The sequence below is a fragment of the Haliotis rubra genome, unplaced genomic scaffold (assembly GCF_003918875.1).
Source record: "Haliotis rubra isolate DU_JTF1 unplaced genomic scaffold, ASM391887v1 Scf2, whole genome shotgun sequence".
NCBI lineage: Eukaryota > Metazoa > Mollusca > Gastropoda > Lepetellida > Haliotidae > Haliotis > Haliotis rubra.
Genome location: NW_025766002.1, coordinates 446,332 through 473,551, shown reverse-complemented (window position 1 = coordinate 473,551; position 27,220 = coordinate 446,332). Strand labels below are relative to the sequence as shown.

At 36.9% G+C, this 27,220-nt stretch overlaps 2 protein-coding genes across 2 annotated transcripts in view; both read left to right on the top strand.

Moving 5' to 3' along the window:
- LOC124275240 (putative uncharacterized protein DDB_G0271606) lies at window positions 1-27,147 on the top strand. Its single transcript, XM_046710722.1, has 17 exons — window positions 1-87; window positions 2,784-2,852; window positions 5,411-5,533; window positions 8,283-8,435; window positions 9,730-9,771; window positions 10,944-11,075; window positions 11,577-11,762; window positions 15,646-15,801; window positions 17,747-17,854; window positions 18,490-18,630; window positions 19,802-19,933; window positions 20,979-21,122; window positions 22,408-22,542; window positions 23,873-24,004; window positions 24,837-24,968; window positions 26,894-26,976; window positions 27,036-27,147. Exons 1-17 carry the CDS (start codon window positions 1-3, stop codon window positions 27,145-27,147), a joined length of 2,067 nt encoding a protein of 688 aa, XP_046566678.1.
- Window positions 8-27,220, top strand: part of LOC124275285 (centrosome and spindle pole-associated protein 1-like) — an 82,438-nt gene continuing 55,225 nt past the window's right edge. The window contains exons 1-3 of the mRNA XM_046710766.1: window positions 8-87; window positions 26,894-26,956; window positions 27,139-27,220. Of these exons, the coding sequence (XP_046566722.1) occupies window positions 27,212-27,220 (9 nt within the window). The 5' untranslated portion in view covers window positions 8-87; window positions 26,894-26,956; window positions 27,139-27,211. The remainder of the gene's footprint in view (window positions 88-26,893; window positions 26,957-27,138) is intronic.

Here is a 27,220-nt window from a genome sequence, read left to right as displayed (position 1 = left end):
ATGACTGCTGCTGTGTATGACAATGACATCGACAAATTTATTCAAGATCAGAAGTCTAAACTTGCAAATGAAAGGCAACGCCTCAACGTAAGTATTTACATTAGTAGCTCTGCATTTTGCTGTCAATTTGGCTTAAAGCTACATAGGGAATGATAGTAATGGCAATATGATGGCAAATACAAGTGACACAGCCAGTAGCCATTGTAGAGGTATTGTCGGGTCACAATACAATATGGATCCCTGATTCTCTCACGATTGTTGTTGTGATATCTTTCACATGCTGATGTAGTATTTTTATTTCATAGTTGATGTTGGTTCTTTTCACAGATGAATCACAACCCTGAATCATTTGTTTTTGAGTTTCAAAGATTAAAGGTGGGATATTGTGGACCCAAGATATATAGGCTAGAGGGCACTGTGAATGTTATCCTGTTTGTGGCCAAACCGGAAATACTAGAGAATCTGTGCAAGCTCGTTATTTATTAGCATTTTATCCCCGTAATTATTCACTTGATTTTATACCAACATAACATGTAATATATAATATGTATGCAGTGAAATGGGTTTCAAATTTTTGTATTTGAGCCAAACATGAGGATATCTTTATTCCTTCATCAAAAGATTCAGAAAACAAACTGCTGCTTTCCTTATGTCAGTCTATGATGGAGATAATTATTGGATGACAGCAGGTTCTCAAAACTAGAAACAGTTTTGTACAATTTGAGATGATTTATGGATGAGACATGCCTAAACTGTTTTCCCCAATAATAAATACATGTTTTATCATACTGCACCTTTCAAACGAGTTAACCATAAGGGTTTGGTCACATCATGTTTTAAAGGGCATTGGTGAGATTTGTCAAAGGGCTGAATCATACATAGTATTTTGCTGGACACACACAGCAATCCATCTACAACCCCAAGAAGATCTTCTGTAAGCTCACTTGTAACCATCCTTGCTTGTCACTGACCCATGAAGGTCTGGGTTAGAATATTGATCTTCAGTAACCCATGCTTGTCGTAAGAGGCGACTAACGGGATTGGGTGGTCAGGCTCGCTGACTTGGTTGACACATGTCATCGGTTCCCAATTGGACAGATCGATGCTCATGCTGTTGATCACTGGATTGTCTGGCCCCCCAGACTCGAGTATTTACAGACCTCTGCCATATAGCTGGAATACTGCTGAGTGCGGCGTAAAACTAAACTCACTCACTGACTTGCTTGTGACTGTAAAACTGGACATGCACCAATCATGCTGATTCAGGTGGAACAAGTTTCTTGTAAACATTGTGGTTCCAGATATACATGTCTGAAGACTATATGTGCAGACATCCAGACAACAATTTTAATTTTGGACAAACATAGAAAGCCTCAGAAATAGGTTATTAGCAGATAAGATCAATAGTGTTTATTCTAAGTAGCTACATGGTTTAAATTTCATTGACACCTGACTAACATGATTATTATTTGCACGTATTTGTTACTGTTTCTTGCACCAACTTTTGTGTAGACTTGTCAAGCTTTGTGAACATAATCAAGCCTAACCATATCAAATTTGAAATAGATTGTTTTTTTTGTATGGAAATTTTCATGAATTTCAAAGGCTAGTAAGATTAGCAAGTGGTCCCCCCTCGTAGAAAATAGCGAAAACACAAATAATGATCGTTTGTTAAACAACTTTTTTATTTGGGTGTCAACAAATTATGATACAGATCGTCAGAGTTGGTCTGTCGATTTCATATGACTGTGCAAAATTTGGTTTTGTTGCAATTATTAGATTTTGTGTTAGTGAGCAATTCATCTGTCACAAATGAAATCAAACGGACTGTAGGTATCATCGTTGTTACATTTCCTGATAAAGACCCCCCCATATGATGTTTTCAGTTTTCCTAGAAATCCTAATGCTGATCCCCCAACCGTTAACATGTCTGTTTGTTTCTCTTGAGATGCACCATCGCTGGTACTGTCCATCTGAAATGCCATTGGTGTTAACATGTTGCATTTCATTTTAGGATAAACTCATTTTGTTCATGTAAATGTTTATTGTCATGAAAAAGTGTCAACATGGTCAGATTGGAACTTTGGTTTTAAGTTTAAAAAAGAGCCCAGAAAACATTACTGCACAGACATTTATATTTACAGTAGTTGGAATTCATAAATCCTGCTATCAGTGTCTTCAACCTGAGGGACTTGAAGTGGAACTGTTAAAACTTCACCTCATTGCCCAATCCAGTTTTGGATGATCAACGCTAACAACCTCAGTACATTTAGATGTCAGTCTGATGGGTTATCTAGCATGTCTATTATTCTGAACATGTTCCTGTACAGTCTTAGAAATTTGTTTTGATTTCAACATGATAGTCAGTAGTTGTTTGATAGACACACCTGATATCTTGCAGGTGAACAGTGAACAAAGACTACCAGTAGTCCTGGGTAAACCTTAGTTCACTGGTCCTGCTTGGGCAACACACTATCTTTAGACTATGTTTACATTTTCTGTCAGTTTCATTTGGTTCCAATTTGTTTCATAATTGAAGAAAGGAGAGCTGGTTCTGAATGAGAGCCTTCAATTGGAAGTTTCACCTGTCCTCAGCACAATTTAGTTGTCTTGGGCTAGTGGATTAGAATGATTTTCATAGGCTGCCAGTATGGTATTAGGAAATAGGAAGTATATTTCAATTTGGGAATTTTGACTGGCAGCTGTGGTAGAGTTTCTGTTTGTTATAATTTCTGCCCCTGCTGTTACGATAAGTGACTGGTACCCCTTGTGATGTCCTGCAGGATGATGGGGAGAACAAACGCAGAACATGGGACAGAACTGGACGTAATGACTACACGCTAGCAGAGCAGGTACTACTCACGTGTTGGAACATGATCAGTGTGGTCTGTTTGTGATAGCTAGCTAGCACTTCATACTGTTGTAATGGCTGCCTTCAGAGACCTTCATATCGGTGCAAAACATTTAGCAACAAGTATTAAAATATGCATAAAACAAAACTGTATTGTAAATTTAGTGTAGATTACTGTAGAAGATATATCAGTGCTTGTACTATGATGTTTATGTCAAATTGTATGAACAGTGTGATCATTATTATATATATTCTTTAGAGGTCATGTGACCAAATGACATGTCAGATTGTAACAAAATTCAAGCTGACACTTTTGAGGGCGAACATTGATAAGTTATTAAGAATTCATGCTATTTACTCATCATGTTTATATGTGCATAAGAATGTGTACATTATTGTTCTAAGATACTTATAACAGTTATGGTAGGGATCAAATCATGCTAATGGTGGGAGGGAATATAAAGGTTTATTCCCCGTTTTCGCAGATCATGTTTACAGCAGAACAAATTCACCACAGTTCAAAAGTGTTGGGAATTGGTTAAAATCTCATAATTGATGATTGGTTCATTACAACCGATCAATCATTGAAAATAATTGGTTAGCGTCATTTATGAAATTTGTTAAAGCACAAAAAAATAAGGAAAAAAACATGTAGTCCTTTGGGGGGTTTTGGGCAAAATTTCACATCTTTAAAGGATGACTAGTATGTCAGGAACATAAATTTCTTAGAGTCTTTAAGATAAATTCAATCATGACTTGGAACGAGCTTGCAGTGCTTATGAAATGTAACACACAAAACCAACCTAGTGAAAAATACTGTTAATGAAAACAAGTGTTCCAGAATTGTTTGTGTTTGATTATTAGAAAACATGATCGAATGCTTGGTCGTTTAGCCACTGCGACCAAATCTTCGATTACTGTAACAATTAATGTGATGATCCTGATACACAATACAATAACAGTATTAGTAATAATATTTAAGTGTATGGAACCCCATTTTGTTGTCCAGGACCCATGAAAATTATAAGCATGAGTCCCAGGGACCCTCAAATACAGGACTCAAGGTAAATCCCTGGATGAATGATTAACACTCCTAATGCAGGTGAATACCTTCCCCATTTGTCACAGAAACTTTTACATGTACATGTAATACTGACATGGATTTAACAAGACCTGCCCAAAGGCTGATGTCTGCAGCAAATATTAGTGAAATCTAGAGAAAAGGGTTAAATTAAGGCAACATTTTACATGTTGAATTGAATGAATTTAGGGGAAAATCAATCTTTTTCCAAAAACCAAATTTGATTTAAGTAACATTGTTTTCCCCAATTTAATATTTTCCCACTGTGTTAAGAATATATCCCTGTTTGACAGCTGTGCCAATATTCATGGTATTCTGATTACTACTCATGTACAAATCTGTACAGGCAACAAGATGACAATGCTGTGACCTTCATGTGGCCTTTTATGCTTGTATACCTGTGCTTGTGCAGCTTATTCATGTGACAGTGTCAATTATTCTTCATAATAATAATGGCCATGCGCCAGGTACTTAGCTCTGTGAATGTATCTCTGTAGCAAATCTAGATGTCCCGAGGTTAGAAGTCTATATTTACTCTGATCATTGACCCATTTACAAAATGTTTAGGCAGTGTCAATGTAGAGGTATTTGTACCTTATTTAAGATATACCACCTAATCTATTACAGTGTACTTGACCATTGTACCAGTGGTATCTAGGTTGTCATATTTAATTAGATTGTTGAGAAAATTGTGTCATATTTCTGTAGCCAAACTAAGTGTATTTGTTAAAACTGTTTGACATGTGTAAAGGACTTTTTTCTTGCTGAGATTTGTTATTAGAAGTTGGTGATTTAACAAATGTGATAATTGCCAATTTGCCACATGCATGTATGCCATGCTGAGGATGGAAAATTTTAAAATGGATTTGTGTTTTCTGTTGCTGAAAATTATCATCTTTTTGTATACAATAGCATAATCACTCACTTTACTCATGTGTGCAAATAATTAAATATTTTCACAATATTTCTAATGTTCATTTTTCTGATATTCATGACGTTCATTCTTACATATTTCATTATTTCTCAAAACCGTTCAGTGTTCCAAAAATAGTGGGGTATCCTGGTACCATTAAGGCATTACACAATAACTTGAATGTAGGGGCCCTCTAACTCTTTCACTTTCAGTGTTTAGTATGTTACATTGGGAAATAATGATAATAATAAATTAATATAGTGTGTTAATATTTTGCACCAAATCCACATCTCAAAGCATGCTCACTACATTGTTACCTTGACCGATGGTTCAGTGTGCACTGGATTCTCATTCTCAGCTCACTGGGTTCCAGTGAATCACTAGAATGTCCAGTCACATTGAGTTTATAACAAGCATGCTTGACTTTCACGTCTAGGTTTGTACACTTCTATTTCAATCCTTAGATTTCTCAGGATTGATGTCATTTCCCAGTTGATTTTACTTTTTCTTAATGGCTGTTCTGCATGGTCCCCTCATTTGCATGTTGATTTCATCCTGCCCGTAGACACAACGTAGACCCATGTCTGGGGGCCGCACAGGGCTGCCGATCGGAGGGGATGGTGCTGAACTCAAGAAGCGCCAGATGCAGGCTGAAAGAAATCGAGAATATAACGAAATGGTTCAGAAGGTATTTCTGTTGGATGTCTGTCTTCTCCACTCATGGTGATTTTGTGTCATCTTGAGATCTACCTTTACCTGTACTGACCTTGTTTCTGTCTCCATAACTAAATCGTGTGGTTCATGTGTATTTGTGGATTTTCCTCCACTCTGTTAACCAGCAAAATTCATGTCTACACACTTCTCGGTTTAGCCATTCAGGACAAGTACAGAGGTGATAATGATTTCTGAGATTTCAACCTTAGATCTTAGTTAAGGTTAATATAATGTTCCACAGAACAATCTTAGCTGAGGTTAACCTGGTTGATCCAACCCAGCCTGAACTGACTAAGGTTAATATATTGTATTATTTCAATATATAATTATATTGAAGTTTGTTTTGAACTGTTAAGTATTGATTCTCAAGAAATACATCATTTTAATCATATGTGACAGTTTTATGATTAAGCTTTTGAATATAATTCAGTCAATTCAATTCTTCAATTGAAGTTGATGCAAGAAATGGCCACACAGTTATTCAATATTTCACCTGAAAATATAACATTTTTTATTTTATGTGTTATTTTTTTGTCAGTACTATTAGTAATGGTCGATATTGAGATGGTGGACATTTTCTTTCCAAATAACATGTTTATCTCATTATGCTACCTCCTAAATGAAAATCAGGGTTAGAATTGCCATTACCATGATTACAGTCGAGCCGACCGTGAGCTCACAATTAACGGATTGAACACTCCAGGCAGTGTCCCAGCCTATCTTCAGCATCAGAGCTGCTGTGGCATCCAGGCTTATCTGGAGGAATGTCCCTGTAGGCTGTTTTCAAATGTAAATAATTTATTTTGTACTTAAGCAATACATTTCTTAATTACTGAAACAATAGCTCTGCATTAGCTATTTATGAAGTTGGATATCTGCTGGTTTGATTGAAGTTCTAACTTGACCACTACTGCACAGTTTGTCTGATATTATTATTTTATTAACACTTTCTTGAGCGCAAATGGAATTTACATACTATACCTGTTATTGGCATAGCACTTTTCAATCAGTTGAACATTTTGGGTTAATTTCTACTACTGAATTTGCCTCATCAGCCTGTCCTTACATGTGTTTGCTCCAGTGTTGCTTGACATTGCAAGATTGTGTTCACCGTTTCTGGTACTTTAACAAACATTACTTCTCTGATAGTTTTGTTTGGGTACAAGGAAAGAAATATTACATACATTATATACAGCTGGCAATATAATTTGAATAACAGTTCAATAATCTTGATTATTACTATGCATCTACTAAGCATTTGAAGTCTGATTATTATGTTTAACAATAATTGTGTCTGGGTATATATATTTGATAGGTGAGAAATCTTGTTCATCTTCTGAGAGCCAAGGTTTCATTGTGGGTTATATATAAGCTTATGGAAAGAGCCAAGATGTCATGGAAAACATTCTTAAACTTGTTCTGTTCATATCTTATTATCTAGCAAAAACAAATGTTGATATGTCTTCATTGTGGGCTCATGGCAAGGATGTCAGCTAGCTGTCTTATTGGATTATTATTTTGAACATTGAATCAGCTGAACTTCCTGGCCCACCAGATGTGTGACATAGCTGCATACAGCTACTGTCTTCAAAAACATTTTACAAAATCATCAAATATGTATGCATCATTGCGTATCATTGTCACTATGGTTATGGGTGCATCAAGTCAGGTTTCAGATGGACTTGACCATCTTGACAAATCATTAGAAATGTCCTAGAGACGTGTTTTGTAAATTTAGTAAAGTTGTTGCAATTTGCTAAACACTGATTACACTGTAATCGTGATGTTGGTCCAAAGTTGAATATGTTCATAGTGCCATTTGAACTTGCGAAACGTTTAAAAGCAGTATCTTGATTATGTTAAGTACTATCATATATGGTCATAAATGACACAAATCCTGTTGCCTACAATTAATCTTAAATCAATTTCTTGCAATACCCAGCACCTTATGTGAGCTAATAGCAACCATTGTCATTATTTAATAGCCATGCAGTTGTCCCCTATGTGACAACCCAGCCTAGACACATATCTAGTGTATTGCTGTTGTGGAAGGCATTTGCATGGAAACGACATTGATTCCATCAATCAATCATCCCCCATCATTGTCATCAATGTCATAGGGAAACGTCACCAGACTTATGCCCATGTACTTGGACGCTCGAGTCGGTGTTGACATTGCTCTGTTGCCTGAAATACACTCGTCTACTTTGTTGACACGAACTTGTTGGCAAACGTTGATTTGTTAAGAGCTTTGAAATGTATCAAGGTGTCATTAACATAATATGATGTGATGTGTATTACATAGGACAGACATTTACTGTTTCCATCTGAGACTGTGTGCTGTTTGTTACATAACTGTGTTTGCTTGGACTAAGCTATATGCTGTGTGTTCGTGATGCTGTGAAATAATTCTTCTCGTGGATGTGTTTTTTGTGTTCATGACTTTCATGTTGACATCGATGACTTATTTGTATCATTAAAATTTTGCTGATTCACATAGGTGGATATTGGCCTCAACCAATTTATTGTAATATCTCGCTGTAAATACTATTTAAAGAAATAAGAACGTGAAGCAAGACATCTCAGTAGACATTCTGTCAATGGATTTGGAAATGGAAGCGACTACCTTACCATCACCTGATGAATGCACAATACTTGTGTGATAACAACACATTTGGATTGCTGCACATTGTGACACACAGTGCTCTCACTCTCACCAATAGAAACCACCCCCACGCCGCCGCTTCCCTGTAACACCCCCAACCCCCATGACACGTCAGCGTGCACGGGAATCAGATGCTGAGGATCCAGCACCTGCACCTGCACGTGAGGGTGCTTCCCCGAGGCTGTCGGAGAATCGAGAGCCCCCACCCCAGGTACAATGTGTGTTCATGTGTCTGTCTGGTTGGTTTTGAGTTACTCTATTTTGGTACTTTGTGCCATGTTGTGTAGGTATGTCTTCTCTGTGTGACCTAAATGTTCTTCCTCTCATGCCGAATATACAGTTTCAGTCAGTAAACATTGGTGTTGCTGGTATAGGGGAAAAGGCAAGATGCTTTACATGAGTTTGAATGTAAGAGTGATTTCTTGTTTCTGATCCTATTTTGTCTATATTTAGGATTGATTTTCAGATAATATGGCGTATTTTGAAACCGATGACATTTTCTCCATAATGTCACCATGGGCAGTGAGAGTGTCTTGTTGACACGAGCCTCAGATGTTCTGATATCCACTCTCAAACACAATGTATATTGAAATGCTTTAAAACACATGGTGTTTTGTAAAGTTTGGCCAAATTTAGGTGTTTTGTAAAGTTTGGCCTAAGGTAATCAAACCCAACAACGTCATTATGTGGGTTTGAATCTCATTTGTTATGTTAGCAGATGGCAGAAACACATCTTTATGATTTCGAGTTAAAGTTGCTTGGGCATTCACAGTATGTTTCAGCATAGTATTACAAGTTTGCAGCATGGATGCACTGCTCATGAGTGAGCACAATGAGCACATGGGGTGATAGAAGGACTGTTCAGTTGAAATTATTTTATTTATGACCAAGTTTCAGGTCTTGTGTAGTCTTCTTGATGTTCCTTAATGAAGGTCAAAGATGTAAACATGAACTTTGTACAGAAATGATGCAAGTCCTCACTGACATGATTAGGAAACAATATTTCTGTTTGCCTGTTTTACACGTTTTACCAGGTTCTATGTGTCTGTTTTAGTCATGTTTCTAGATTGTTTTCCCAACAGGTTCGTGATCAAAATAAGATGAAATAATATGGATGCTTTTTTCAGTGTTTTCTAAACGAAACTTGTTTAGGATGATGACAGCTATTAAGGCTCACTTTGGCAGACTGTAAAATCAGTCTTTTGTTTGCTCAACAGGAAAAGAAAAATAATAACTGAAAAAGCTGTCATTTTGTAAAACTCTAAATAAATAAGCAAGAGAATCGAATGTTTTTGTTACCTGTCCACCCCATGTGGTAATAAGCTTGTTGTTTTTTAAGTACAATTGGGGAGATTCCACTTTAGAAATAGGGGCTTAGCATCATTGTGCTAGTTTGTCTTGCTGTATGATTATCTATAGCAGCACATCTTGAATGGAACAAAACAAGCAGATTTTCACGGTCCTGATCAATAAACAGTTTGATTCTAAACAACCTGGTTTTACAGGGACAGCGCAGTCTACAGGCATACTGTGAACTACTGGCCAAGGTAAATGGTCTGGATGGGACAGATATAGCCTGCTTCTCAACCTTGTATATATGTCATCAGCTTGTGGAAGTAGTCCTAATTATTTTATTCATGAAGGTAATGCTGACATGAATCAGAGCCTAACTATGAATTAATTCACAATAGAAAGTAATTCCTGTGGATAATCAATAGCTCCTGAATGGTTGACTATGCAGATTTGTTGTATTGATTTAAGCTGATGATAACTGATTGATGTATTATCTTGCAGCCTCTTTTCATTTGAACAATATCTCAGATACTTGGTTATATCTGTTATTTTTCTATCTTGGTTCATTAATGATTAATGATTATGATGATGATGCCATTAAACAAGTTCTTTTTGCTGCCTTCCATCTTGTCTTTGAGTGTTCATATTGGTTCAATGACATGATAAATGTAATAATTAAACTGTAAAGTTGAGCTGTTTAATCTTAGTCAACAATGACTATAGGTGTTTTTAGGTGGTGTTGTCACTACTAATATAAGTCTATTGATAAAATGTAAATTTACAACTTGGCAGCAAGTGATACCATTGGAAACGGGACGGGAAAAGACCTTCTCAAACCCTAAGATATATCCATTTGACCATGAAAAGAAAAACTGGCAACGAAAGAAAAGATTAAGGATGGAGTTACAGAGGGATTATAGAGAATATTTAGCCAAGGTCAGCTGTGTCTAGGCTGTGTCGTGTCTGTGTCCCCATGTACCATGTGTACAATAGGCCCTTGTTGGAAATGGGATTCTTTGAAACACTGCTGTTGTCATGGTAGTGTAATGTAAAAATGTCCTTATTTTCATTTTTGGACAAAATATATGTTTTTCTTATATTTTATCTGAATTGGTTCACGAGGAGTAAATTGCACGATCAAATCATTCTGTTCATGTTATACATTGTTGTGAAACAAAATTATGTGTGCAACTTTTTATCAGGTTGTGTTGTAACTTTATTGAGTTAATTTATATCTTGATTCTTTTGAGTTTATGAAAAATGAAGATTTTTTATATTTTAGAAGATACACATGCCTTATGCAGCATCTTGTGTTGTCATCACAGTCTGTAGCGCATCCACTCTGGTGTTGGTTGGTAAAAATTCCCTGTATTGTAGTGAACAATTGAACAACCTTAACATGCATTTTATCACTTGTGTACAACAGCAAGAGTTGTCTCCCCGGAGGAAACCCTTAACACCAGTGGAGGGCATGGGTTTGCCTGTAGGCCAGTACGAGAACACTAAACGTAAACTACAACATGATATCCAGCGACAGTACAGGGAAATGTTAACACAGGTACATGACTGGCCACTACTGAATACACTCAAACATCTTGTAAAAAAATAATCAAATTATTGAAAGATCAACCTCTAGACATCTACCTGTACTCATCTGTTTTGCAATATGAAAAATAGGTTTATATTGAGAGTGTAACACGAATATGTGAATATGAAAATGGTTTGGTCATAAAGCAGTTTTTTGTTTTCCCTAATTTGTTCACTTACTTTCACCTAAGTCAATTGAATTGGCAATACAAAACCAATTAACCCTTCAAGGTTGTGATGTCTGGTCATGCTCTTGATTTGAGTGTTGGCTCGTCAATATTCAGTTCCTTGCAGAACTGTATTTCTGGTGGCCCATTCTTCTTGACCAGTGTGAATTCATACCCATAATGGTGCCATTTAGTGCCAGAACTCCGCCCCCTATATCCATAGTGTAGGTCAGTGTACTGAGTATGTGCCTGTGTTATACCAGAAAGTGCCTATTCAGTGTAGTTGTTTCCTGTTTATGATCTAGCAACAAGAAGAAAATGACAGATTAACCCTTCTACAGCTGGGTCTTGCTGGAAAAGTCGCACTCCCTTCCGACTTGCCAGATCAGAAGGAAAATGTTTGCCCTGAGAGTGTCATTTGGCCAGAATATGATCCTAGCGATCACATTGATCACAGTATGCAATATGAAGATTACGATCTCGGCATACAGGTAGTACCATCATTCGGCACTTTGTTCTCTCACCTGGGTGGAGGGAGCAGTATGTTCACCTAAATCATTGTCATAACAGGACGTTGTCTTGACGCTTTTGTTGTTAGATGTTGCTTTAACCATGTTGACGTTTCGAAGGTTAGGTAACATTTATTCTTTTATATTAACTCTTAATGTTGTAACTTTTAATGTTTGGAATTTGAAGCAAATGCACTTCACATGTTGCATATTTCATTGAAGGTCTTGTTTGGGAGGGGGCACTGTTTTGTGTGTGTAACTTGTGAGCAGTCAGTAAAATGTGTAGTCTTTCATTATGATAGTGGGGCTTATAGCCTAAAGCGCTATTTGTGAAGCCCATTTCTGGTGTCCCCGCCCGTGATGTTGCTGGAATATTGCTAAACCAAAACCAAACTCAGTCAGTCAGTCAGTCAGTCATTATGATAGTAGTTATTATATTTTGGCTTACTCCATAGAAACCAACACACAAAAATGAATGTAATCTCTGTGGATATGTGGAATGTCTGTCTGTCTATAGAAAAACATGGCATACCTTTCATTTCATTTATGCAGTTCCAAATACCAAACACTGACAGGTTCTGTTGTATTGTTAGATACAGTTGTTTTTGACTGATGATTTTATGACATGATTACAATTATCAAGTTTTCATTTTTGTTTAGCAGTTTCATGAATATTTAACATTTAACTTTAATATATAAATTTAACTCATTTTATATTTACCAAAGTGTTTTTCAGTTGTTAAACACTAAACTCTATACCTATAAGGACCTCATTAACATCATACCAGATGTAGTTTCTTATTGTATTTTCTCAAACATATATTTTAATATGGTATATCATGGTGTACATGAACTGTCGCTGGTGTGTGTTCTCATCTTGAAAACCCCCATGAAGAATTGGAATTGGTCTTCACAGACCATGTTTGTTGTAAAAGGAGACTAAGGGGATAGGGTGGTCAGGTTCAGTGCTTGGTTGATGAATGATTTCTTACAACTTGATATTAAACCTATGGATTTCGGTGTCCATTTGAGTCAGGTCAACGTCCGAGACATAGGGTCAGTCTGTATTAGTGATTGAACTGTTAACATTCAGAAAACAGTGAGAGAATGTTGCGTGTTGGCTTTATATTCCTTACATGATTTGCGCATGTTGCAGTGGAAATGTTTCTGATTGGTTGACTTGTGGGATCAAATTCACTGTTTTCTTGTAACCGTGATACTTTGACAGGATGTTTACCTGGTACACAGTGCCTGATCATGATGATGTTAACACGGTTGGTGTGCACGTTTTTATGATGTGTTGCACTTGAGTTCACGAGTTCAGCTCTGGAAGAATCTTCTATATCCCATGTAATGAATTAATTATCATATGTTCACAAGTACAGAGAGGATCACTTTTTTAAAATATGTTTGCAACAATATCAGATCTGCGCGGCGAATGTAAAATTAAAACTTAAACTGTGAAGTAGGCTGGTATTATGCAAGACGCAAAGGATGACATAGAAAACATTATGACAACTTTGTTACATCCAGGCTAGTCAGCTGACATTTATGGCATTTTACAAAATGGTAACTGGTCAGACAGATAGCTGGAGTTTACAAGTATTAATAACGTTTTTGACAGGATGTACAAATGTTTCTTAAAGTTTTAACATGTTCACTAACATGGTTTACTACTCTGTTATACATGTTTTCTTAAAATCATGTTATACGGTTGTTATTTGTGTTTATCATCCAAAACTATCGCTTGTGTGAGATCAAACGATATCTCCTAGGAGATATCGTTTTGACAGTAGATTTTGTACAATGCCCTGACAATGCTATGACGTCATGTACTTGATGACGTCACAATGCTATGACATCGCTGCACTGCAAGTCTAATGGCAGTACCATGTTCAGAGATGTACATTTTTCATTGAAAATTAATGAAGACTGATTTTGGATGATAAATAGAATATCACCCTCGTGTCTTCTGATATAAAATATATCAACACTCGTTGATAAAAGTAAAAATATCCTCGGCAAGCCTCGGATATTTGTAACTTTATCAACTCGTGTTGATATAATTGATATCAGAAGACACTTGGGTGAGATTCTCTATGTGTATTTGTTTATCATTTTGTATTTTTCATGTGACTGATTAATGCAAACATTGTTCATTAGGCACTTCTCTGTAAGAAGAGCACCAATGCTAGGAAGTGTGCAGTTGAGGCTTTTTATACCTGACAACACTTACAACTGTCAAACATCCTTCAAAACCCGAGAGTTATTCCCCTTTTTCCGGGCAGCATGCTCACCACGCATACTGCTAAAGAAAATGGAGTTATCTCCCCCACACCAATGTTTAACTGAACATATTTTGTGCCTTATTACCTTATTTCACAGAAGAGTACCACTCTTCCTGCTGTAGGCGTGGACTTGTTCTGTTAACACAAGATGAATCATCTCATTGTTATCCCCGCACGCGTTTAGCGCGAAGCGGGGGATTAGTAGTAGGCTCCGTCCGTCTGTCTGTACGTACGTCCGTACGAATTGGAATATCTTAAGAACCATTGACTGGATTCTTTTCATATATGGTACCTAGGTTCATCACAGTAAAATAAAGGTCCCAGTCAGGTTTGGTGACCTTGACCTTCATTTCAAGGTCACAAGGGGGACTTTAACGTTTTACCCTTGTCAGCGAGATATCTCAAGAACCGTTCACTGGATTTTCTTCATATTTGACACCAAGCTTCATCTAGGGAGGTGCAAATTCCAGTCGATTTTGGTGACCTTCACATAATTTTCTAGGTCACGGCGACACTTTGAAGATTTCAGCATGTTAAACTGCATGTTAAGATTGTCAGCGAGACATCTCAGGAACAGTTCACTGGATTTTCTTCATAGTCTTTCAAGACTTCCCTTGAATGTTTTTCAATAAGCAATTTCTTTATTACTATTTTTGCATATTTCATACACTAAGACATTCATGTCAAGGTCAAAGTGAGTATTTGTGCGTTTGAACAACTACAGAGCAAGATATCAAGAGAGGTTGACTGGTCATGTTTTTTGTACATTTAACTTCATGTTAAATTACGACCTTCACTTTCATTACTTTTTAAGTTTGATTTGATAATTTGCGGCGGGGGATTATGTCACCTTAGTGACAATGCTTCTTGTTTGTGTATCTGCATCATGTTATCAGAGATGCAGGGTTTATTAGGACATATTTCCCCCTGTCATGTACATATTTTGAAGCTGGATCTGAGTGTTTGTGCCCTAAAGTTGCCCAGAGTATGATCTATTGTTTGTTAGTCATGTTAGTATATTGCCGGAGTAGTGGGTTTCACGGAAGTAGAAAAGTGCCTGTGCCACTTTGGGCTTTCATCCTTCATTCTACTGCCGTCCAGTGATAAAACTCACAGGCTGTTCAAAGGTGCAGTAATCACAGCCCATTCTGAGATGTTTCAAAATAGAAACACGTCTGAGCACAACATTTGATCAACAAGCAAGGCCTCACTTCACAGAGTGATCTTAGCACCATTATGGTTATAACTTCCATGAGTTGGCAAACCTAAATGTAAAATATTCACAGTGATTTTTCGTTGTGGTGATGGTCCTGATCTTTTAGTATGAAACTACCACCTAGCCAGTAATGGCAGGACGCTTTTTAGAGAAGAGGTTCCTTATTTATGTGTATCAGAATACTGTAGCCTTCATGAAGCAAAAATGACTTCTTCTTCCTGGGCATATTGTTGGTTTGGTGTGAAAGTTTCGTTGAACAGAAAGTTTGATTCTGTTTTATAGGTTCAAGGAAGTTAGAATCCTGGGAAGGAAAACAAAAACTGGTAACACAATTCTTATTATTAGCATGAATCTCTTCTAGAAAGCTAAAGTCCAACAGTTCGAAGCTCTTGAAGATATTGGGCGTCGTGGAGAGAAATTACGCAGGAAGTTAGATGAAGAAACAATACGAGAATCAGACCAAGAGAACACATTACGGGAAGAAGTGTGGAGACGACATCAGGGAAATCCACCTGAGGTATATGACACACCCATCCTCCTGCCTGCTTCACACCGACTAACACTATCATGGGTAGTAGTCTAACCTGTAAAGACTGTGCGGGCTTCTGTGATGCATGCCTGGGGGTAGACAGGGTTGATATTGTCACTATGTATAGGGTGATGATGGAAATGGATACGTTGTGCTTTAGACAGGGATCTATTGGTTACGGTGCATGCTGGCTTCACTTGATGGTCATGATAAACTTGATAAAGTCTACAATAGTGATACCGTACTGGCCTTGTTATATGTCTTTGGAGTAGCCTCCCTTGGACAGTTTTATAACCCCTGCCGTACCATATCGGTAGTAACACAGTTAATTGTGACATGAAAAATGGCTTCAAGGTATATATGTTGTCACTGATGGGGTCTTACCACTATATATTAGTAAAGGGCTATGCTGGCTCTTTGCAGTGAGGGGTTCTTCAAGGCCATGGGCAAGACTCAAGCCTGCTTGTGATGAATAAATGATGTAAACTCATTATGGCAGTTAGGTGTAAGTGTCTCATAAACAGGCTGACAAGTATCATTGATTCTGCTTGTTTTGGTGTGTGATGTAAGCGTACATGATGCAATAAACAAGACATTTATTTAGTTAGCTGTATAAATCCTGAGCAGGGGCTTTTGCTTGAAATTGAAAAATCACATTTCATTTAGCCGTAAAATGAATTCAGCTACCAAAGTCCGGCATATTTCTATAGGGGTATATACAGTGACCTTTGTTGAATTCGTCCCTAATGAACCATTGTGTTTTGACCTTGTTACACCCCTCTCCTTTTGTATAGCGCTAAGACTCCATCCGTGACAATATATACCTTGATGACAGTTCCTTGTATTACACACGTAGTTGTGGCTACTGGCTGTAACAATTATTATTGAAATTTTAGATAAACATTAGCAGATTTTTAGAACAGGTAGTTATTATGCAGCATTATATCCTTATAATTCAAATTCTTTTCTTTTCTTTTCTTCTGCTATGTTTGAATCATATATCTGTGCAGTGCTTTATTCCTAGCATGGTATAGCTTCTGTAGGTACCCCTGTCATGTAGGTTGTGGAATACACTGAACAAATTAGCATTCTATTGGCATGAAACAATACAGTGATCGTGGATTTGAATTGCAGATTCGCACTGATTGTATTTCTTGGTTTGTCAGAACCATGCCTGTGGTGTACATCCCAAGGTTTCACCAAAGTTTTAACATTTTAATAACTTCATTGACACACATCATGACATAACTTAGAGACTGTGTTTAACCCCAGTGTTTTTTGCAGATTAGCAAGTACCTTCAATTGTATTGTGTAATCTTAGTTTTTGCTTGAGTGCAATACTCTGCAAAAAATAACCAGCTTTAAATATCTGATTGTGAATAAGAAACTTAAGAATAATAATCAGCACTAAATATATCATAGGAAGTAAAAAAGGTTTCAGAAATGTTTGATTTTTGATGATATAGACATTACTGAATATATTTGTTTTGGACACTGTCAGTTTGTAATATTCACCATCTATGTTTATAGTACTATGCTGTTGTGAAACTATCTCTGGATAAACTAATCAGTTATCATTTACATTATCTATTTATTTTTAAGGAAACATTTTTGTTCATATGTTTGTTCTGACTTAAAATGTGTTGTCAGTACTGAAGGTTTCATTGTTATGTTGCAGTAATAACTGCCCTGTTTTTCATCAGTTGGTGTCTGCCTTGTTGAGTTTTACTGTTAACAGATTAACATATTTTTCTGTGTCTGCTTTGCAAAAGGTTAACAGCTACATTGCTGATTGATGAAAAATGTTTTTCTAATAATTGTGGACAGGAGAATGTTTTGATATTATTGTGACATTTTTCAATATAATTCCTCTAGATTGGAGTGTCATGTTCTTTTTGTTATAACTCACTTTGCTGACAAATTCTTCATTTAGAACACAACAGAATTTCGACCAGCTTACTTCAAAATTGGTGACTATGAGAAGTACCGCCAGGCTCTAAATGACCAGCGTAGAGAAGAGTACAATGAATTGTTAGACAAGGTAAACTGGGGTAGAGGCTGGTAGTAGATGGATATAGGTGTAGATGTAGTAACTATGTAGCGCCATAGAGAAGCCTATAATAACTGCATAGAAGTGGTCCGAATTGTCCCATAGAGCATGTACAGGGTTGAAGTTATTACAAATGGCTTCAGGTGTTTCTATACCTCCTTCAATACAAGTCTGTAGATACAGTTAGCGTTAGTGAGGATGAGATTTGTGTCATTTATGATGTTGCCAGCTAATGATTGAGAGATATGACCCTATAGGTGACAAATTCAAAATTGCAAATATGGTACTTCTAGATTCTCATATTAAACGTGATAACAATTATTTCATGATGAAACTAAGGTATTTTATATATAATTTTATGCCATAAATGAGATTTTAGAAAGCAGCACTTTTGCCTTATTGGTTCGCCTTGTGTCCAGTTTAATCTGTAGCTTTGGACAGGTTGGAGGGTATGGAGTGACCAGCATTCTAACCATTTCACATGCTTTGACACAAACTATAAGTATTAACATCATGGTCTTGCAAACAATCATCTAATCAGTAATGGCCAACTAACCTCAGCATCATTAGAAATGTTGCGACAATAACCGATATGTACAACCACTGATTGATTACTGTGACACCAGCTGAAGGAGGTTAAACCAAGGCAAAGGTACTTCAAGACCGAAGCCCAGCATGAAGCCAGTACCAGAAGGAAGACTGAGCCAGATCATACGTTCCCCCATTATAATGAACTGCGCAAAGAGTACATTCCTCTCCAAGAGAAGGTACAGCGGTTGATTGCAGTGTTCAAACTGACAACTTTGTTGCTGTTGATATTCGCGGAAAGTTGGCTTCTTTCATTCATTGTGAAACTGTTCTGTTGTTTTTTATTGCATATCATGCTTGTTACAGAAAGGTTTACTTTACCACACTCATGCTCAGCAATTTTTTAATTTTGACCATTAATATGATGTTTGTTTGCAGTGATGAAAGTGGGTGTCTACTAAAAGTGGAACTGTGTAATCAAGACAATCCTGTTTCTTACTAGTCAGCCTGAAAAACAGATTGTTTTGGCTGGAATGATAGCATAGCATTTTCTTTTACCTGTTTGTAGTAAGTTGGAAAATAAAGTTTAAGAAATGATCCTGATGAGCAACATTATCAGGATTTATTGGTGATTGGTTGTCCTGCTGCAAATGATTTTCCCCGTGATGTATGCTGTGGGTAGCACAAAACCTGCAAGTCAGACCGTCAGTAATATAGTTGCATTATTTCTGGCAGAATTTCTGCATGTTTCTCTTTATTTTCAGGGAGCTACTCGACATGCTCAAATTAAATAGACACAGCAATTGATTATTTTTAAATTTTGACATTACAAATGACATTAGTAAGATATCTTATTGTTTATGATTCATGGAAATCATGTTTCGGTATAATTAAAATAAAGTATTTTGTGTAATAACAATCTTATTTCATTTCCGTAACATGAAAAATTCTATATTGTTTTGGTATAATATAAATCTTATGTTGTCTTTGTGTACCAAAAAGGCTATGTTGTTTTTGGTAACATGAATCCTATATATTTCTGTATAATGAAGACAATATGTATCTTTGGTATAGTGAAACTGCTATGGTCTTAGGGCATAAAGAATACATATATATATATGTCTGCATGTGCTTTCTTTTGCAGCTTTTGTGCAACACAAATTACATTTCAGATCTGACATGATCATAATTTAGTGAGCATTTTATTTGTGATATTTCCTATAAATATGGGCCAGTTAAATATGAATCAACCTGGTTTTAGTATCGGAAACATTTAGCTCAAAATTGGCAGTGAGCACCCTGATGTTACAGTCTCAGAAGCTACCCATGTCAGTCTAATGACCGCACTATACTGACAGGTGTAACCTTGTAAGTGTATGATTTATAAGCAGTAAGATTTGTTGCCTTCAGCCAACAGTACACAACCGCCGCCTATGGCGGGAACCGTCCGAAGAGCTTGGTCTGCCCATCGGGGAGTATGACAAGAAGAAGAAAGAGCTGGCTGATCAGCGGAGGAGAGACATGCAGGCCAACCTCAGCAAGGTGCTTACACTGTGTGGTTTGCTGTGCCTGATACTGGTTGCTCACTGAATAGTTTTTGCTTCACGAGAACCTCTGGAGATTGTTGTCATTTAGCATGGAATCATGTTGGTTATTGCTCTAGACTAGATACAAATGGGCATTTTCTGATTTTGATCGGAAACTATTCTATATCATTACACATTTAGGTAAAAACTTGTAGACTTTTTGGAAGACAATGGGTCAGTATTCCAGAAGATGAACGAATTAGAAATCCAGTTCATTAACTGTTTCAAGTTATAGATGTCCAGATTGAAATGCTGAACCCAGAAATTGGTCTGTACAGAACTAAATTATGAAATGACAAGTCAACATCAATGTGTAATTAACAAGTTATCCTGAAATAAATTGGGTCAGATATGACGCAGCAGCAATAGGTAGCTGGCCCTTTATTATAAATTTGTAACTCACAAATGTCCAGAATTGGTCATTGAGTCTTGAAAGAGACCAATGCTCCATTCTTGAATCCTAAATAGTGTTTTGAAAGTAGCAGGTCTTGTGTGTTAGCATGTTCAGCCAGGTTGCCAAATTTGCATTGAATTTCCCTCTCACTTACATACCGGTAGGTACAGCCAAACTTCTGAAAGCAGTCCTGTCTTGAAACTGCTTGAACGCTTTAGACATTTTTTGTAGTTAACAACCAAGGGAGGTAATCCAAAATCACACTTCCTTTTAAAGTCCGGACACCCAAAAAATATCCTAAAATTAATCCTATAACAATCTCTACTAGCAAAGAAATTAATTTGTAAGCAGATTGTTGAATAGCATTCAAGTGGAGTATTGCTTATTGCATCTTAGGACAACATTCACCCACTGTTGCATAATAAACCATGCAGTTTCTGCTATTATTCAATTTCAGTGATATTTAGAAAAGTAACTATAGACTTAATTTGTTTTTCCCATGTGGTTATTTTACATGTTACTTAAGGGTGGGTATGGGAAGATAGTTGTAAGTTGTAGTAAAAGGGGACTGGAATTATCTCTGACCATCTGCAATCATCGTAACCAGCAGCAGCAGCAACAACAACAACCCTCCTCCAGAAGACAGTGGCAGGACACGGACCAGTCAGGGCTCAAATTTGCAACACAGGATCAAACTGCTAAGTTTAATGAGGAGAAGAGACAAGAGTACAATAAAGCCAACAGTAAAAAGGTCATTGTTTCATCAGTCATTCAAGATATTCAAAGACATATATTTTCTTAAAGTATTTGTTGCTGTTCCTAAATATATTGGTATGTTGCATAGGTAGAAGAAGTGACCATAATAATTGGTTGTTTCTCAGTCATATGAGTAAGTGAGTGAGAATGGTTTTACGCCACTTTTAGCAATATTCCAGCAATATCACGGCGGGGAAACACCAGAAATGGGCTTCACTCATTGCGCCCATGTGGGAATCAGAAATAAGGAATGTGTTAGCAGACTTAGACTAATTAATCAGTATCTCCCGCCACAAATTGTACTAGCATTATGGCCTTGAATAATCTGTGTTATAGTTTAGGAGTTACAATAATTCTGTGCAAACATCGCTTTTTGAAACTGGCCCAAGGTCTGGTTATAGTCTGTCATTCTGAAATGAATATGCAGGATTTACCTAACGTAGTAAAATGAACAAATGGAAATTTGGGGATGAGTTATTTAGAAGTTAATGTTTTGTTTTTAATAAAAGCCATATCCAAACCGCCAGTGGCGGGAGCCGTCAGCCGGTGGGGGGTGTCCTCTTTGTTGGTGAGATGGAAAAGAAACAGCTAGCAAAGCAAAAGTTAGCTGAAGAAAAACGACAAGCCTATCTAAAGAAGGTGTGATGTTGATTAGATGTGCAATCAGACTGACTGGGTGCTGGACATTTACTGGGGCTTGACCATGTCGAGACATGGATTATAGTGTGGCTGTCTTCAGGCTAACTAATCAAATGAGCTTTTTCTGGTAATTTGTAATCCTGTAAACGGTGTGATCTCTGTCAATAACTGGGTTTGTGTGAGATTTGTAGGGTGTTCTCTACAACTAATAGTATATACCGGTTGAAAATGTGCATCTCTTTTTAGTTTACATCATTTTTATTTTGATGATTATTTTGATACAGAAATATTGGTAAGTAAAAAATAAATGTGAATAATATACAGTGATGTCATTAAAAGATGAGTGAAAGAAGAAATCCACAAGAAATTAGCAATTTCCTTGAAATGACAGGAGAAATATTTCTTTAGTTTGTTTCACAGAATCTCTCTTTACATATCATGCTCTAGGTAGTTGAAGGGTGATGATCTGTATTGAAAGCTAGACATGGACGTGATGGAGAAGTCTCACAGTGAGATATCAGTCAGTAAACTACATCTCTTGTGAAATCAATAGAAAAAGATATACTCGGTATTGTTCAAAGTACCATGCTCATCCTACCACTGTTGTCCATAGATCTTAACTTGCTATGACTTAACCCTAGACTGTGGAAACTTCCAACCGGCTGTGGCGTGAGCCGTCTTCAGAGAAAGGGTTAAAGATCGGAGAGTATGAGGAAAAAAAGAAGGCACTAGCAGCAGAGAGACGCAGAGATTTTGAGAGATCTATGGCTGGAAAGGTTTTAGTTTTATCATTTTCTCCATGATAATATCTCCATGCTATTTGCTCTTTTCTTACACTGACAGTTATTAAAGTACTGTTGGAAATAGAAAAAAACTTTTTTTCCCCCCTCATTTATATCTACAATTTAGGTAGTTAATTTATGAAAGTGTGAAATATCTGTTAAACTAAATTCGGCCTAACTACAGTATCAGCGGTAGGGAGATAGGAAACGTAAAAGAAGGACTTTACTGAGGAGAGATTAGTGCAGAAATGAGCAATGCATGTTTTTTCTAAGTCCAAAGCAACTTATTTAGAACGGACCATGGCTTTATGCAGATTAATGTGCGATGATATTGTATTACAAATGACACTTTTTAAATGCCCATTTTGAAATTAGACTTAGTTTCATTATAAACGATAGCTGACCTAAAAAATAATAACTTTTAATGCTGAAACTATTAAGGATGTAGCTACCATTGAGTCTCACTATCACTATAACAAGAAACAGGTAGGGGGGTCGTCTCAAAAGCAAAACCAGGACGGGTGTTGCAGACGGTGGTTGGGGTCGGGCAGTGGGAGAGAGATATCAGCTATAAAAACTATAAGATAATCAATAGAGACATATTCGATACACATGAAAAGACATAAAATATGTTTGAGATGATCCCTTGTGCCTGTGGGCAGCACATGCATTTCATGCCAGGTGAGTCGAGGGTTCGTCGTCATACCTGGCTGAGTGACCTAATTGCCATCTATAGTCTGATCTATTGTTTTCAGCAGCTATTCATATTTTTTCTAAGTTTTGTCCCATTTTACGAGTTAACATGCTTTTCTGGATATCCTATTACGCATCCCACTGAATGCCCAGTTAGGCCGATGTGGGTTATTTTGACATATGCTATTTGCAATTGTGCCAATTTTAGGGATACAGAGTAAGAGCCTAAAAACAGTTTTTTTCTATTTCCGACTACTTTAGTACAACCAGTCATAGGGTTTCAGGTTTCATGTACACAGATTACCTTGTGAATATTGTCAATGATGATGAGTTTAAAGTTTTCTTGTGCCAGTAAATTCATCTTTTATTGTTCTTGGTAAAAAGCAATTATTTCAAATGTTAGAATTTGAAGTTGAGTGGAAAATTTTTTCAGTATGTCATGTAGTTTAATGTTTACCTAAAAACATTATTGTGTTCCGAATTTGAACGTGTTAATTTGGTTTCACATGGAAAAAGTGTTACTCATGAACAGATCACGTCTATTGTCTTAATTTTGTTAGAACAGTTCACAGTGAACTGAATAACGTAGATAGGCTTTCACATCTGTTTGCACATTTGTCTGTCTGCTCAGAGGGATGATGGACCACACACATGGAGGGAACCCTCGTTTGAGAGGGGTTTACCTCTAGGCCAGTATGAGACCACTAAGCTTAAGTACCAAGCTGAAAGGAACAGGGACTACAATGACCTGCTTGACCGACAGGTTAGGAATGCAGATTTTAGAAGGAATTAAATAAAACAACCCCCCCGAAATTGTGTTGAATAACCAAAAAAGGGCATATTCTGTGATTTGGCTGTTTAGAAGTTATTGAGGAGCCATCCAGACAGTATTATGACAAGATGCCATCAACTCTATGTACATTTGGTCAATTCACTGCATCACCCAATAGCTTGACAAAGTCACCAGTCTTTCTATAATGATCTGAGTCACAACATGCACAGTGTCACTATAGCACCTGCAATATCCTTTATTCTTTATCACAGTGTGTCACATATATTTAAACCACAAATCTCCACAATGCATTATCGTTGGTGTGATGTAGATTCTGTACGATGCAGTATCTGTTTTAGCCACCCCTCTCTAACCGAAGGATCTGGCGTGAACCTTCAGACTCCTCCATGGGACTTGATTTTAACAAATACGAGTGGAAAAACAAGTACCTGAGAAAGAATAATGAAATTAAAAACGTCAAGACTCAAAACATACAGGTTACATATCCCTTCTGTGAAAGTCTCATCATGTTAAGGATTAATTTCTGGTATGATCATAGTGAAAGCTTGAAAAGCAGTATTTCGATAAAACATCATGAAAGAATGTAACTCAATTTGAATGTATCATTGGCAGGTTTTAGGATAATTTGAATATATATTGATATAATTCTGAACCCAGAAACTATTAAATGTTCCCATTACAAAAAAAACCCCCTTAAATTTAGAAATTTCACTCTAAATGGCTCCTATTATTCCCAAAACCTTTGATTTTCCAAAGTACATTGAATGAACATTGACTGTGATATTTGTCTTGTCCCTGCCAGTCAAGCAGCCCCCAGGGTAGCCAGACATGGCGGGGGCCCACATCGGTACCCCCACTGTACTTCGGTAGTAGGGAGGAGGAAGTAGAACGTCTAGCCCAAACTGAGCGAGAGTATTTCAACTTGTTGGCTAAGGTACCCTAATAGATGCAGTGTAGCCCTTGCAGTGGCTTTGGTTCTGGGATGCTGCATGACGTCAACGTGGCATGTATGCATGACATGAGCATGGCATGACTGGAGGATTGTATTGATGTGTTTTGTACAGGTGTGTAGTCGATGGCTGTGTTAGTTTACTGCATCCTGAATTGATAGGTTATACAGCATGTGTAGTGTAGAACATCTTCATATTGAGTTCTCTGCAGGCAAGTTAGGGCAAATGAATATTTCTGTAATTTATTATTATTACTCAACATATATATTTTTTCATTGGCATAAATTGTGAAGCCTCTCATCAGGATCTTTATAGCAGATGCTTTTATCAAGTGTTTTTTCTGCCCATTGCTTACTGTAACTGTATTCATCACAGAGTCTGAAGCAGCCAGTCCAAAATTTTCTGAAAATATTATTATCATGATATATTATCATGATACTACTCAGATCTGAGGTGGTCCATTTGAAGGTCGACATTGGATTCCCTAGAGGGTGTAAGAAATTTCTGTAAAGTTCATTTTAGAAAATATTGGTAAAAGTAGTTCTGCCACAGACTAAAGTCCCAGGCCACCTCGCCTCCCCCATATATTCCATATGTGGCCATTCCTCCACAGCACTGACCCTACACGTGACCCATGTCATAACGGAAGTACTGTGTACATATATACAATACAATGTATACGGTCAAGCTTTATGTCAAGAAATTTAGTATTGTGAATTTTGACTAAGTTTATTATCACCTGTTGGATCACATGAATTTGCTGAAGGGATACACTGTGTTTTGGGGACTGATCATGATGCTTGAATGATCTCTTCTAAGATGTAACTGAAATGGGAAGCAGGCATCCTGAATTGCGTTTATCCAGACAACATGATAAAATGCAAGTCTCTGGATAAGAGAGGCTGGACTGTACATGTTGTATGCAGTAGATCAGCTCAAAGCTTTCTCCTGTGAATTTTGTGTATCAGAAATATTCGGCTGCATGCATTTGTAGATAAGTTATGATGACTCATTCTTGTCAGGTGTGTGTTTTGCACCGAGGACCCCATATGTTCATAAGAAGAAAATGTACTTGTTTGATAGGCATGGTGGGAATGACTGAAGTATATGCTTGAAATAAACATATGCATTAACCGTGTGTGGGTGTGATTAGTTTAACTGTTTGTCCTGTATTGGAAGTGCCAAACATATTTTCTGCTGCAATATTTATAATATATTATTATAATATATATTTATAATACATGTATATATGTTATACAGATGTTTTGCTATTAACTGATGATTACTCTATATGTGGCATATTTCAGTTTCAGGATGTAACTCTTGATTTACTTTCAGTAAGATAAATGTTGCACTGTATAATACCTGCTCGAAGTACTCTGTTATGTATATATTATGTTATATGTTGTATATAATATCATATGGCGAAAACATATCAATATTAATTAATCTTAATATTTTTCATATTGTTTGTGTTATTTCTTGTTTTTAAAGTTACCAGTATTAACAAGCATGTATGAATATTTTGCCTTTTCAGCATTTATTGAAGATAAAGGTTTATTTACTAATCTAATAGAATCTAATGCTTATATATTAATATCTAACTTGTCATGTTCAAAAAATGAAAAGTTTGCTTAAAGATATTTATAATTATAGTATACCAAGAGCATAATTAATGGTATATTTTATTAGCAATTTTCAAATATATAGATTAATTTAATAAATGATTACCCGAATATTCTGAATGACAGTAAACATAACATGTTGGATACAGGATTGAAGTTGAAACAATGCATTTAGCAGTACTTATGCTTTCTAAAATATGATTCCATTAGTGTATTTTTTATCAGCATGCCTTTATACCTGTACAGGTTCAAGTTCATTGCTGAATGTGAAAACTCTATTTCAGCTGGGCCCCAAGGATCCTTTACCTCCCCAAAACCTGCCACTGAGGGTTTCTGAACCGACTGGGCATGACCTGTACAGGTTCAGGTTAGTTTGTGATTACTGACATCAGATGTAGGTGAAAATTGGGTTTAACTCTATTTCAGCTGGGCCCCAATGGATCCTGCGGCTGCTTGTACTAGTCCAGACCTGCCCCCAAACCTGCCACCCCACAGTGAGCATGGTACCCCACTGAACATTATACTGACTCAGGGATGAACAGTCCTTGCCAACAACTAAGTGAAGAGAGGAGGCAACAAGTACCATATTTTACAGGTTATTGATGGCAGAG